This window comes from Xiphias gladius, chromosome 23 (genome assembly GCF_016859285.1).
Source record: "Xiphias gladius isolate SHS-SW01 ecotype Sanya breed wild chromosome 23, ASM1685928v1, whole genome shotgun sequence".
NCBI classification, from domain to species: Eukaryota; Metazoa; Chordata; class Actinopteri; order Istiophoriformes; family Xiphiidae; genus Xiphias; species Xiphias gladius.
This window is the reverse complement of record NC_053422.1, coordinates 5513831-5527933: the sequence shown is the minus strand read 5'-3', so window position 1 is coordinate 5527933 and position 14103 is coordinate 5513831. Positions and strand designations below refer to the sequence as shown.

Genomic DNA, 14103 nt, shown 5'->3' with positions numbered 1-14103 from the left:
ACAATACTAAAATACTATGTTTAGTGTACTCACCACTGCAACACGTATCGGCGAGAAACACACCATAAGGAGCCTGGCGGTGGCAGCATAGCGCTGTGGCCATGTTTCCCTGCAGCTGCCCTTAAAGGGCCTGGATACTTCGAAGACAAAAAAAAAGTGCAGAGAAACCCTACAAGAAAATTCTGCTGCAGTCTGCAAAAGCACTGCAACTTGGGGGGGATGATTTATATCAACAAGGCAGCAACCCCAAACACGAAGCCAAAGCTGGACAGAAATGGCTTCAGAACAAGGACTGGCCAAGACAGAGTCCCGAATTTGTGGCAGGACTTTAAAATGACTGTTCAGTCGCAGTCCCCATGCAACCGGACAGAGGCTGAGCAGTTTGGTTAAGAGAAATGGGGAAAAAAAATGCAGTGTCCAGATGTGTAAATCTGAAACAGACACATCCACAGAGACTCAGGACTGTAACCACTGCCAGAGGTGCTTCTACTACATATTAACTTTAAGTAGGTAAAAATTTATGCAATATCTTAGTGCTTTATAGCTGTACTTCATTCACATAAATTTTTAGAGATTTGTTTTAAATGGTAAAACAATAAGACATGAAAAACTCAAAGTCTATGAAAAAAATGCGAGAAGTGTCGCTGCACTCAAGTACTTTTATGAAAAGTATCAAATGTCAAGATGTTTTACTCAAGTGTGTCTTTGCTTGAATTTAACATTTTAAAAGGCAACTTCAGGATCATGACATCCTGTCGGAGCATAGCTTGTATACTTCAGATGATTTTTAAAAACCTCTTTCCTTTCCTTACTGCTCATTTAACTCTCTAGCATCTATTAGCATGTTTCCAATCAAGATAACCAAAGCACACTCTCTATATACTGGGGGTTGATACTTCTGTGCCCTCGGTATTTACATAAAAATACCACACATCATTAGCAACTTCTGCTGCTAATAACTGACTATAGGTCAGCTCTGCAGACAAACACTTTGTGGCATAATGAAACCAAAGTAGGCAATTACCAAAAACAATAATTTGATAATTCTTTGTAAAGCTTATGTAAAACATCCAAATTAGGAAGCTGACAAGGTTTTAAAAATTGAGTTAAAAATCAGATAAAACTGCAATGAGTAAAAATGTATTACAGTTTTGTTGATGTTAAAAACCTGTCCAGACGGGATGATTACTCCATCCATCACATGATACACACACATTCTTGGTGTTGTTTAGATGTTAAACTTCTCTGTAGATCTTTATGAAGATAAAAAGTATACTGTACCTTAACCAAGTGATACAAACTCTTATTTTTCCCATTTAAAATTTATTTTCAAAAATACAAAACAAGGAAAATAAGTATATGTACACAAACACTATTAAAATATAATATGTATTGTACAAAATATGTACAGATATCCTCAGACTGAAAACAAATCCTATCTGGTCCTTTTGTCCTTGATGGTGTAGTGAAGAACTAATGGTTGGGCCTGGGAGAGAAAAATCGTAAAGATATTATTTTTGCATCTGATACATTTAAAGTTAGATATTTCACTAATAATGCTGAAACGTTAATTTTGACATGACGTAAAAATAAATGGAACTACTAAATTTAGTGATTGAGAATTTCAATTTGCCATTACACGGCAGTGAACTTTCTCCTGATTTTCCAAATGAGCTACATATAGTAAAAAGAAAATCTACTCAAGTGTGAAGGAATGTATGACATTTGTTGGCACTAGTTGACAGTGGCTGTACTGTACCTTGCCAAACCAGTGTGAGAGCCATAATCGTTTCATGGTCATGTGATCGGGCAGAGACTCGTTATTGAACAACATCTGGACCTATAGGGAGACCACACAAACAGATGTGAAGGGGAATCTGAAAGGAACAGCTGTGATTATTTTTTATGTGTGAAACATGTTTGCTGTCAGGAAAAGATGTGACAAGGAAGCAGAAACACTTTGAGCTAAAAAACACACTCAGGCAAGTTTGTCTTGAGGACGTTGTCGCCATCATCAGCTTATGTACTTAAGTGAGGCTTAATCACTATTATGAAAACACACATGCCTTAAAGTCACTCAACAAGTCACGGGCATTCTATTCACTTCCTAGAGGGACCAGGGTAACATGGCTGATACCAACACGTTTGTTACCTGAGAAAATCTGGACAGGGTTTCATATTTCTGCTTCATATCTCTCTCCTGTGTCTTTACTGTAGTGATTTTGTTTAATGCAGAACATTTTGAAGACAAGAGGAATTAAAATCTCATAAACGACGCAAAGAAAGAGGTTTTAATCCTTGTTCGTTTGAACTGATGTTAAGATATTGAGTAATTTCTGCTAGTTTTATGCAAGCAATAACACACAACAATCAGAGTGTATGATCGGCACTTCAGAGTTTTTATGTTGTCAGTTAAACGTGCTGTGGTTTGTTCCGCTAATAAGTTACTTAGTTATGCAGTAGAGAGCATGAGGATTGTTGCCACGGTTACTTGCAGGTTACTGATGGTTTATACTGTATCTTGCCCCTGATATGAAAGTATGTCCCAATATATGATTTTAGAGCATTTCATTTCACACAGGGGATCTTTTAGTAAAATCTTAGCCAATAGACCTTGATAAACGTTAAATAAATGACAAAGGAGACTTGAATATGGCAAGTGTTTCTTAGCTAGACGTTGCAGAAATTGTTAACAACAATGCAATGATCCCAAGCTGACCATTGATTTAGCAAAGTATAAAGAGGATGTTTACATGCACACTGGCAAAGGTAAAATTATGCAAGTATAATTATTAGAAATGTAATCTTTTTCCCCCCCTAATTTTCTCTCACAACATATCAGATGTACTTTGTCTTTTGAAGAGTGTGGATAAAACAGCTCAATAGCCACATTTTACACATTTGTCCTCATTAGCATAGGCCAAGTTAATATTGACAAATCTTGAGTGTAATGTCGTGTGTATCACAACGGCTTCTTTTATCTAACCACTGATAATGACTGACTGACCTGGTGTTTTTCAACGTTTAGCCGGTGACAAAGCACTTTCCGTAGGTGCCTCACTTCGGCTCGGACAGAACAGCGAACAAACTTCTGCTGCAGAGACAAGTTCAAATAAAATACATGTCAATCTTCAGACAAGCAATCAGTCAATGACACATTAAACAACAACAACAAAAAACGCTTTACTACTCCAACACTTGTGGTCACCAGGGAGCTAGTTAGGCAGAGGTTTTGTTTTCTGGTTCCCTTGATTTCTTGTTTATACTGCAGGTTAAGATGGCTGGTTCACTCCAACAGGCTACCGAACCATGGAAAATACTACTCATTTTACCTGCTCTTGCAGTCAACTTGGTTTGTGTAAACAGTATCGAGTGGTGCAGAACTTTTTCCTCAGAGTTTTGACTTACATTTCTGGTTTTGCTGTTCAGTTAAAGTAAAAGCGTGGCAGTCATAAATTTCTCTTTAGATTTGCTTGTAACACTAGAAGTACTGGCTGCTGTCTAAACTGCTGTTTTATATTTTAGCATTTTTAAAAATGTTTTTAAAATGTTTACTCAGCGCTAAACACATTTCCAAGTGTGTAAGAAAAGCAAACTAATAATGAGGAAACAGTGTATCGACAGGGCGTGGCACACTCCTGTTACTATTTGGATTTACAGCTAACAAAATCCCAGGTTACTGCTGGATGTTTTCCCAGTCTCAGCTGACTTATTACACACTCTTAAGCCACAGAGTTAAATTTCCTTTCCTCCTGCATGCAGTACAAGACAGTATTTCTTTTAAAGCTCAGGCAGAAATTTAATTTACCAAATTTCCTCCTCTGTAAAAACAGTTGGGGATGAATGGAAGAGGTGCACGTCCAATAAGCATGAGAGAATAGCATGTAACAAAAAGGTTAAAAGTCAAAATTCAAATCCAGAAAACTACAAGAACACAGCCTGCCTCGACAAACTGATCCAACATTACACCCCAGAGTGTGTTTACGCTTTAGATTTTATATGTTAATAAGTAATCGCCATCTATTTTCACACATTGGTTAGAGTGAAAGACAACTGCATAGCACCAGACAGGAATGGAACCAATGAACCTCCATGTTCCCATTACTATTATTATAATGTAATTTTAGATACAACATTAAACACATTTTAACCATAAATAGTGGTCAAAGAGGACAAGGGTGGGTAACGATGCCCGAACGTTTGCAGCAGTCACCAGATCACTATGCTAAAAAAGACGGAGTTCACGACCTCCTGTGAGATTTTGTTCAAGTTCTCAATATTTTTTTCAAATGGTAAGACCCGATTAAAAGCACAAAAACAACCCTAGTCTGAATGTAACGTATAGACCATGTGAAATAAAAGATGACATCTCCCATTCAAATTGCTCTGGAAATATAGGGAAATGTCTTGATGGTTTAGCGTGTCGACCATCTTTTAAATATTCCACAGTGAAAACATTTTGAAAACAAATTCTGAAATCTTAGTTTGAGCCCAAAACTGGGTGAGAGACAAGCAGTATCACACATTTGTTAAACAAGGGAGCCCTCTGCTGGCTGACCAAGTCCTTGCATCCGGTCTGACGACGATGGTTGGGCAGTGTGGAGATTAAGCAATGTGGAATTTGTCACAAGGCATGTGTTTTAGTTAAATTACCCCCCCCAATGATCATTATTCAATTCTTGATTCAGTCTAATTTGGGCAATATATAGTCCTACTCACCTTTGATACACACATCCCTCGACAAATGGGCCTGTCAAAAGTGTCTGGCCACACATGGAAAACCCCAGTAATAAATGACAAGGTAGGCAATTTTTCCAGTTTAGTGGGTTTGAAATTGTTTAGTAAGCAGCGTTTCAAACACCTTTACATTCCAATTGCCAGGATGTAACTCTGTATAAATGGGCATGAGGACACACGATTAAAATGAATATACTGTACAACACTCACGCAGCCATACTGCAATCTAGGTACAGTCCCCCATTGCTAATGGAACTATTGCAATCACTGTCATAATAATAACTTAATTTACATTCAAATCAAACTTTGCTGTAGGCCCAGTAATATTTAACAATTATATATCTGTCTTTTCTCTTCTTATATGCCAGCTATGTGAAATCTCTCACAAAGGACAGAGTTGTAAATGTTTAGATATCCACAGGACAGTGTCATGTTTATTTAGAGAACAGTCCGTTTTCATTTGCCGAGAGCACTAAACCGTATAAATCAGCTGTTGCCACTATTTATTCCAGAGACCTGTACTACAAAGCAAGTTCAACATACCCAGGATATCTCTTCGTTATCTTCACTAAGCCTAACAACCCTAACCACGCTTGGTTTCCCACAATGGTGGTTATCAACTCGGCAAGTCAACCCAGGTTTTCCCGAGCGCCTTCACATAAAAAGGTGCGGTGTCTGTGGCATATGACCAATCGCAAACAGTGATAAGTCTACTGGCAGCAGAACGGCATATTGTACAAATGAAGAGCAAATTATAATATCAGAGAAATACCAGGAAGTTATAGACATAATCCAGGCTTAAAGCAACAGTTGCAGCTGCCAAATGCAGGAAGGACAGCTGCCAAAAAAAGGCTGACTGTGTGAATGCATTAGTTAAAAGGCTTACAATATCACTGCCCCATCATTAGGGCACAAGTAGATCTAATAATTATTATATTTGTGTATTCCATTAAATCAACGTGTCGCTAGTATGTATTCTTATGGCGTGTATGACAGTTTTAGCCTTATTCTTTAAGCTGAAAACCTTGGCGGTATCAAACGGACTTTTGAGCAAGCAAAAATAAATATAAGAACATAATTCAAAGCGTTAAGTAGGATCACTTACATGCCTTATAACTACAACAAGTACAAGGCTTTAGTGCTCCAATCAGTCTCTGTTGTGGGATGATATCGGTATACAATAGCACAATGAAATGGCTTTGACGTTGCTTGCACCCAGCAGGAAAAAAATGAAATGAAGACAGTACTTGTCCCACTTATCCATGTCTCTGTGTGATACATGAGGCTTCATCTGCACCAGACTAACCAGCTCTGAGTGCTGATTCCTGCGGTTGCTGCAGAAGTCATTGTGCCATGTATTTGCATAGCAGTTACGGGTAGAAAATTCCTTGTTAAGGCTTTAAAAAATGAGCCCCTGGAGGCATGTTTTGCACGGTTGCGCAAACCTGTGAGCCAAGTCGCTTTGAAAGCATCCATAACCAGCTCAGAAACCTCTACACAGACCTTCAGTGAAATGCAATGCTAAATACATCTAGGATAGTTTACGGGTGGAAATGACTTACCTGAAGAGTTAGTTTTGTCTTATCTTTTCCAGCAAGCGATGAACTATAAAGACAAAACAGAACAGACAGCACTGAAAATTTCATGTTTATCTTGAAACTCATCACTAACACAACAGATACTAAGACAGTCACCTTCATATTTATATAATAGACTAATGTCAAAGGGATTGTATTTTATGAACACACACACAGATTCCTTAATTCTTTATTCAGATCTCCATTAGCTTCCGCTACAGTGTTTGCTAATCTGGATCACTTTAAGATTAATCCATCAGAGACGAAGGTTAAGCTTACCTTAGCCTTTCTAAACACAGTGAAACCTGCTCATCGTATCTGTAGAAGTGAGCTTTTGAATGGTCAAAGCTTGTGTACGGTAAACCTGTAGTATCGGGGACTGCATCTAGTGAGAAGAGAAACAAAGTTTTAACTTTAACAAAACGAAAGAGCACATCAATCACCAAGCTGTTCACTCGCCAGGTTATTGCAATGTGGTCAACCAAACAGTGTATCTCATCATCCATATAATTCAGGGTAGGTGGTGTGTATTTTCAGGATGTTTGGAAAAAAGAAGAAGAAAAAAAGGAAAATCAATGGTTCAACTCGCTACGATGAATTTCACCCTCAATGATCTTTTCAATTACATGCATTGCACACACGATGTCTTACACTTTCAGATGTTCTAAATTTTCATACTGTACGTTCAAAAAAATGTCGATGTGTATCTGAGGCAAAGAAAAGATCATCACCAACACAAAACAGTTCCACGTCAACAGAGAATCAAAGATGGCAGATGTCACAGTAATGCCCCTCTGCTGAACTGTCATGTGTTCCGTGGGAGGAGCGATACAATGTTGAGTTTTACACCAACAATTTCACACAAATAGGACTAAAAAAATAAAAATTAAAAAAAAAATTGCATTCAAGACTCGATCAGAAGCGTAGTCAAAGACTGAGACATAGTAAATTTAAGACTTACCGTCCCCAGCAGGTTGGATGACTCTCTCTAACCCACGTGACTGATAAAATTCTTTTATTCTTTTGTCTTCACCTGTTAAAACAAGAACATGGATATTATGTGACTAATTAAACAAAACACCAGAGGTAAATTGACAAATTAATATTTAATTGTGGTAAAACCTTTTTCTGGTTGGCTATTATTTTAGATTTCACAAGCGCCAAGGACTAATATTGGCTGTCAAAGGGCACAAGTGTTCCTAACAGACACAGAGAGCACACTTTTTACATACTTTCTTGAAGTCCAGGCACCAGTTTGTAGACAATGTCTTGCATCACTCGATCCAGTTTGAGATTGAGTAAGGGCTGCGTCTCATGGATTTTGATGTTGCACATTGGACAATACTTGCTCGTTTGCAGGTATTTTACAATACAACTTTTACAGACTGTGGATCAAAAGGAAAGACAGAGACATTTCATTCTTATTAGCCTGACAACATCCCGCTGAAAATTAGTCTTGTGAAACGGCAGAAAAACTTTTTCAAATCAAGAACATGAGAACAGATTATTATTTTGTCCAGCTCTGTTAAAACTCACAGGTGTGCAAACACTCTGTAATTGTTGTGGCATCTATGAAGTAACCCGCACAAAGGTAGCAGACGATGTGTTCGTTCAGGTCCTTGATCTTCAGCTTGACCTCCTCCTGTTAAGACGAACAAAAAGGCGTTTCACAAATTTCACAAGTTTAAAAGTTTGGTGCAAACGTTTATTTACCCCCCCCAAAAAAAGCTGAATAAGCACAATTCCTCGGCAAAGCCTTAAACTCAAAACAAACTTGGCCTCTGAAAGCAAACGATATACATATTTAGTTTATGTTCTGTGGGATCGAGACAGCTTAAAGGACAGGTTCACAATTTTTCCAGTCTGTCCTAAAACAACAGTCAGGTGCCCACATGACACATTGCAACTGGTTTTGCTTGCTTTAATCATTCCTCCTGTCCATGCTGTCCATTGAGAGATCCCTTTCCAACATGTTTAAAATGGAAGAGATTAAAGACATGATCCACAATCTTTCTGGGAAAAAAATGTATTCCAAAGTTATCTGAGGTTAATATATACAGAGGGGTCCAAAAGTCTGAGACAACTGTCCCCTTCAAGTGAATGGGAAGTAGTTTCAGCGGTAGGTATTAGACACATCAAATGGATATATTCAAAAGTTACAGCCTTTTTAGAATGAAATTTCCTCTTTGTGTTTCCTTGTTGAATTTTGTTCTCAAAATATGAGGACTGTGGATTTTGTTCCCCATCACTTACATTGGAAGCGCATTTTGAAGGGATCTCTTTATGGCCAGTATGACCAGGAGGAATGATTACAGCTAGCAAAACCTGTTTCAGTGTACATATGGGAATGTGACTTGAAAAATTGTGACCTTATCCTTCCTGAAACATCTGAACCACGAACCGTGACTTTACACATGTTCAGGGAATGGTTCAATGGTCTCTTATCTGATCATAGAAAAAAAACTGCTTTACTTTGTAACTACTTTTAAAAAAAAGTGAATGAGCATTATACCTCTATGAGTGTCAAACAACTGAACATTACAGGCTTCATAGAAGTAGACTTTATGGCAGAACAGTTGTACTGCTTTGCATTAGACTGTACAGATGTAACCGATGAAGTAGCCTCTGAGTGTAATTGGTCGCGCCCATAATTTGCTTCAAGTGGGGCCGAAAGCCTTTTTTCAGCCCCCCGTCTTTCTCACCCCGATACAGAGCTTTTCCAAAACGGCCCGCAGTTTGTGTAAAGCTATAAACTCTGACTTGGTGTTTCACCGTGTACTGGAATAATGGAGCTTTTGCAATAGGATGAATTCACTCAGCCCAGTGAGGGTCACTGTCTGAGTGGCAGTAAATTTGAGACAACCTTTAGTCAACCGTGACTGTTTAAATGCCAATATATCCGAATATACAGCAGAGCTGTTGCCATTAACTTGCATTTCTGTTGATCATTTTAATCACTGCAGCTTAACCTGTGGTACTTATGGGCTCTGGTTAAAGTCACCATTTCACACTCGCTCGGTTGCCTGGCCACAAAAACTGAACACTACGCAAATGAGAACAACTATGTCCTGAATTCGGCCACTGCCCGGGGGTGTAAAGGTCTGTCACTTGGCAGAGTTACCAGCTCTGGGTGTAGCCTTGGCGGAGGTGGCCCGGCAGCAGTGTTACGAAGAGGACTTTTTCTGTAAGCGGGCATATGTGGATCCTGGACGAAGACACCCAGAGCCTGAAATGACGACTGTCTGTCTCACTCCTCACCAGGTGTTGGCTGTGACACGCAGCTGTGTCGTTTGCCAGGCGAAGACTGGACGGAGGAGGAGAGATTTAGCCGCTGTCGTGTTGTTCGGGCGTTTCACCGCGGACACAGGTTCACAATTTTTCCAGTCTGTCCTAAAACAACAGTCAGGTGCCCACATGACACATTGCAACTGGTTTTGCTTGCTTTAATCCTTCCTCCTGTCCACGCTGTCCATTGAGAGATCCCTTTCCAACATGTTTAAAATGTAAGAGATTAAAGACATGATCCACAATCTTTCTGGGAAAAAAATGTATTCCAAAGTTATCTGAGGTTAATATATACAGAGGGGTCCAAAAGTCTGAGACAACTGTCCCCTTCAAGTGAATGGGATGTAGTTTCAGCGGTAGGTATTAGACACATCAAATGGATATATTCAAAAGTTACAGCCTTTTTAGAATGAAATTTCCTCTTTGTGTTTCCTTGTTGAATTTTGTTCTCAAAATATGAGGACTGTGGATTTTGTTCCCCATCACTTACATTGGAAGCGCATTTTGAAGGGATCTCTTTATGGCCAGTATGACCAGGAGGAATGATTACAGCTAGCAAAACCTGTTTCAGTGTACATATGGGACTTGAAAAATGGTGACCTTATCCTTCCTGAAACATCTGAACCACAAACCGTGACTTTACACATGTTCAGGGAATGGTTCAATGGTCTCTTATCTGATCATAGAAAAAAACTGCTTTACTTTGTAACTACTTTTAAAAAAAAGTGAATGAGCATTATACCTCTATGAGTGTCAAACAACTGAACATTACAGGCTTCATAGAAGTAGACTTTATGGCAGAACAGTTGTACTGCTTTGCATTAGACTGTACAGATGTACCCGATGAAGTAGCCTCTGAGTGTAATTGGTCGCGCCCATAATTTGCTTCAAGTGGGGCCGACAGCCTTTTTTCAGCCCCCCGTCTTTCTCACCCCGATACAGAGCTTTTCCAAAACGGCCCGCAGTTTGTGTAAAGCTATAAACTCCGGCTTGGTGTTTCACCGTGTACTGGAATAATGGAGCTTTTGCAATAGGATGAATTCTCTCAGCCCAGTGAGGGTCACTGTCTGAGTGGCAGTAAATTTGAGACAACCTTTAGTCAACCGTGACTGTTTAAATGCCAATATATCCGAATATACAGCAGATCTGTTGCCATTAACTTGCATTTCTGTTGATCATTTTAATCACTGCAGCTTAACCTGTGGTACTTATGGGCTCTGGTTAAAGTCACCATTTCACACTCGCTCGGTTGCCTGGCCACAAAAACTGAACACTACGCAAATGAGAACAACTGTGTCCTGAATTCGGCCACTGCCCGGGGGTGTAAAGGTCTGTCACTTGGCAGAGTTACCAGCTTTGGCTGTAGCCTTGGCGGAGGTGGCCCGGCAGCAGTGTTACGAAGAGGACTTTTTCTGTAAGCGGGCATATGTGGATCCTGGACGAAGACACCCAGAGCCTGAAATGACGACTGTCTGTCTCACTCCTCACCAGGTGTTGGCTGTGACACGCAGCTGTGTCGTTTGCCAGGCGAAGACTGGACGGAGGAGGAGAGATTTAGCCGCTGTCGTGTTGTTCGGGCGTTTCACCGCGGACACAGGTTCACAAGAGGACCCGAAAAACGCCAATGTGCGCCGCAAACCGCTTTCACACGTGAACGCGGTTTGAAATAGACGGGCCACTGCCGACGTAGACTTCCTAGACTGTAGGGATGTGAGACGCACAATCCCCAGCGGCTCCAGGGGGGCTGTGTAGCAGCTGACCCTGACCTTTGACCCCCCCCCCCGCCAGTGACGACGAAAGTACGAACGGACGACTGATGAATTAACAAAATAAAACTCAGCTAAACGTGGCGGGCAGGTAACAGAAAGTCGGTCGGGGTTCAAACCTGGTTTTTCGGGCTGACGGGGGCAGTTGAGACCGGCGTCGCGCAGTATCTCAAACAACGTGGTGTCGTTGTTCCCGTTACACACACACACACCGACGGCACTTAGAAACAGACGGCCGTTACTTCGTTACACACCAAGCCGAGGGAGAAGCCACGGAGTAAGCAGCCGTTACCGAACCTGTTCGCTCATATAGTGCTTGAACTACTTATAAAGTCCCGGTTGAACTGATGAACAGAATTTATGGGATAAACTGAGCGAAATAACAGAAAGTTAACGGGATTTCGGCACGCTGAGGTTGAACAACACGGGTTGTGTGCCCCCCCTCGTCCACGCATGCTCACACGCGGCTCTCTTCAGCATCGCTCTCCCTCTCTCTCCATCAGCGCCGCGGAGACGACAACGGTCTCCCGTTACTGCGGGCGTTTAACTCGTCTTTGGCGGAGTCTGACTCCCCGCACGCTTCTACTCCGGTGCAGATGAGCTCGAACAACACGGCCACTCACCTCGTTTCTCAGCGGGTCCAGTTTGTAGACGGACTGTAGCTGATTTCGTAGCCGCATCGCTATGGCCATCGGACCTTGCTCCGCCATCTTTGGGAATTATGCTTACTTCCGGGTAAACCGGATGTGTCATTTTTCAGCAATCTGGAGAAGGCGGGTAACTGCGAAATATAAACATGGAATAAATAAATACTGTAAATATAAACTATATCCTGTATGTATATAAAACATAATAAGACGCTACTTCACCGCAAAATAAATCAGTTAAAAAAAAAAAAATTCACATGTATAATGTCACTCTTATTGCATGCGGGCCTACACATTTTCTTAACTTTATTTTATAAAAGTAAAAAATAAATAAATAATTCCGCACTTTCTACACTCAATTGAGATGAAACAAGTTTCTTTCCCATGTGTCAAGTTATTAACACGGGAAATCTACAGCAAATTAGTATTAATCCATACTGTGAGGCTGCAACCAGCAGTTACTGTAAACATCAATATGTCTGACAATTATTTTCTTCAATAATTGATTGATTGTTTGGTAAAAAAAAAAAAAAAGAGAGACCATCATTATTCCCTGAAGCCGAAATTTACATAGTCACATAGCTTTTGCTGTCTGGTGAACAGTCAAAAATCCAAAGATGTTAAGTTTACTGCCATAGAAAACTGGGAATTTCGGGCATTTTTTTGCTTAAAAAAATCACTTTCAACTGTTACTAAACCATTCAATTTTTGCCAGTTAGTCATTGACCACTCAGTTATTCAACAAATTATTTCAGCCGTATGAGATGTGGTTGCTTTCAGGGTGCCTGAGGAAATAATAACTGCTGTGTATAAAGGGTGTCGGTATGGCCCGAACAACAAATGTTTGCCCCAGGGCCCCTTAGGAGGTTAACCCAGCCATGGTTAAACACAATGGCAGGCTTCACTACAATCAAAACCCTCTCCAAGCAGTTAAAACTTATTTAACTGCTTATTCCCCTTATCTTATTAGTTTCAGGTTATTTACCCGTGCCTGTTCTCGGATGTCAGTCTTAATTAAGTTATTTACAACACTCAAGTTTATTTGTATTGCACATTTTCATACAAATGCAGTTCAGTGAAGACAGCAGAGAAAAAATTAATACATAACAAGAGTATAAGATACAAATATATTACTTTATGAGAATGCTAAACTGAATGAAAATAAATTAAGGTTGCTTTTAAAAGAACCCAATGTGGGTGCAAGTCTTAAATCAGATTAGCGGTTCCATGCCTCTGGTGCATAACTACTACCTCTCGTCAGATTTAAAGACATGAAGGCGTTGGTGTCTTGTCGCTTAAGAGGTCTGATGGGTTTGTAAACTGAAAGCACATTTGATATATACTGTGGATCCAGGCCATTAAACGCTTTATATACCAGGAGTAAGATACTTTCTATTCTGAAAGTAACACGATTTGATGGCCTGAATTATTTATTTCTATATCCTTGGGCTTTCAATGTATATCTAAATTGTTATACAACAAGTTGCTCTTTATGTTTTAACTTAGTTTAGTCCCACACAGTAATTCATTTTTCAGGGACTTCTGTGTTCATGCATTTGCTAGTCTCTATTCTGGGCAATAGAGGGCACTGCAGGCATACGCTTCAGTCAACCGTTTGCCGCCTTTGGCATCTGCTTATTTTTATTTAACACCACATAGAGAAAACGTCATTCAGTCATTCATGTACTCAAGAGTTTAATATAGTTGTTGAGAAGAAGATGCCATTAAAACTTATGAATTCACTATTACCAACCTCTTACTCAGTGAGCAAGGCCTTTGAGTTGTCTTACACACAAAGCCTTAATGTGTTAAACCAGTTGGTACAATATTCCTACATTTTTTTGTCTAATTTATTTGATTTCACATGCACAACCACTTTTGATATAATCATGCATAGGCTATACAGTTCTTATACTGTACCTTATTGTATGTTTGAAGCCTTTTGATAAGGTCCACAAATGTATTTGGCACTGGCCCAGATTAACACGGGGAAAAGTTAGCTACGATAGTGGTGTTCCAGGATAAAGGGTGAAGTGTGGGAAAAACACTGTTAAACCAACCACAATCCTCAGAGAATGCGGCGGGTCTTGT

At 40.0% G+C, this 14103-nt stretch overlaps 1 protein-coding gene across 2 annotated transcripts; it reads right to left on the bottom strand.

The window, feature by feature from the left end:
- Positions 1-1328: 1328 nt before the first annotated feature.
- Positions 1329-12096, bottom strand: pcgf1 (polycomb group ring finger 1). Of its 2 annotated transcripts, none has more exons than XM_040119136.1 (9): positions 11989-12096; positions 7851-7956; positions 7547-7699; positions 7276-7347; positions 6594-6699; positions 6300-6342; positions 3008-3094; positions 1760-1840; positions 1329-1486 (listed from the first exon to the last, which is right to left on the bottom strand). In XM_040119136.1, exons 1-9 carry the CDS (start codon positions 12073-12075, stop codon positions 1436-1438), a joined length of 786 nt encoding a protein of 261 aa, XP_039975070.1. In that variant the 5' UTR covers positions 12076-12096; the 3' UTR covers positions 1329-1435. The 2 variants fall into 2 exon arrangements, with proteins under 2 accessions (XP_039975070.1, XP_039975069.1); XM_040119135.1 differs by lacking the exon at positions 11989-12096 and adding an exon at positions 9436-9550 and having other exon boundaries at positions 1330-1486.
- Positions 12097-14103: the final 2007 nt, after the last annotated feature.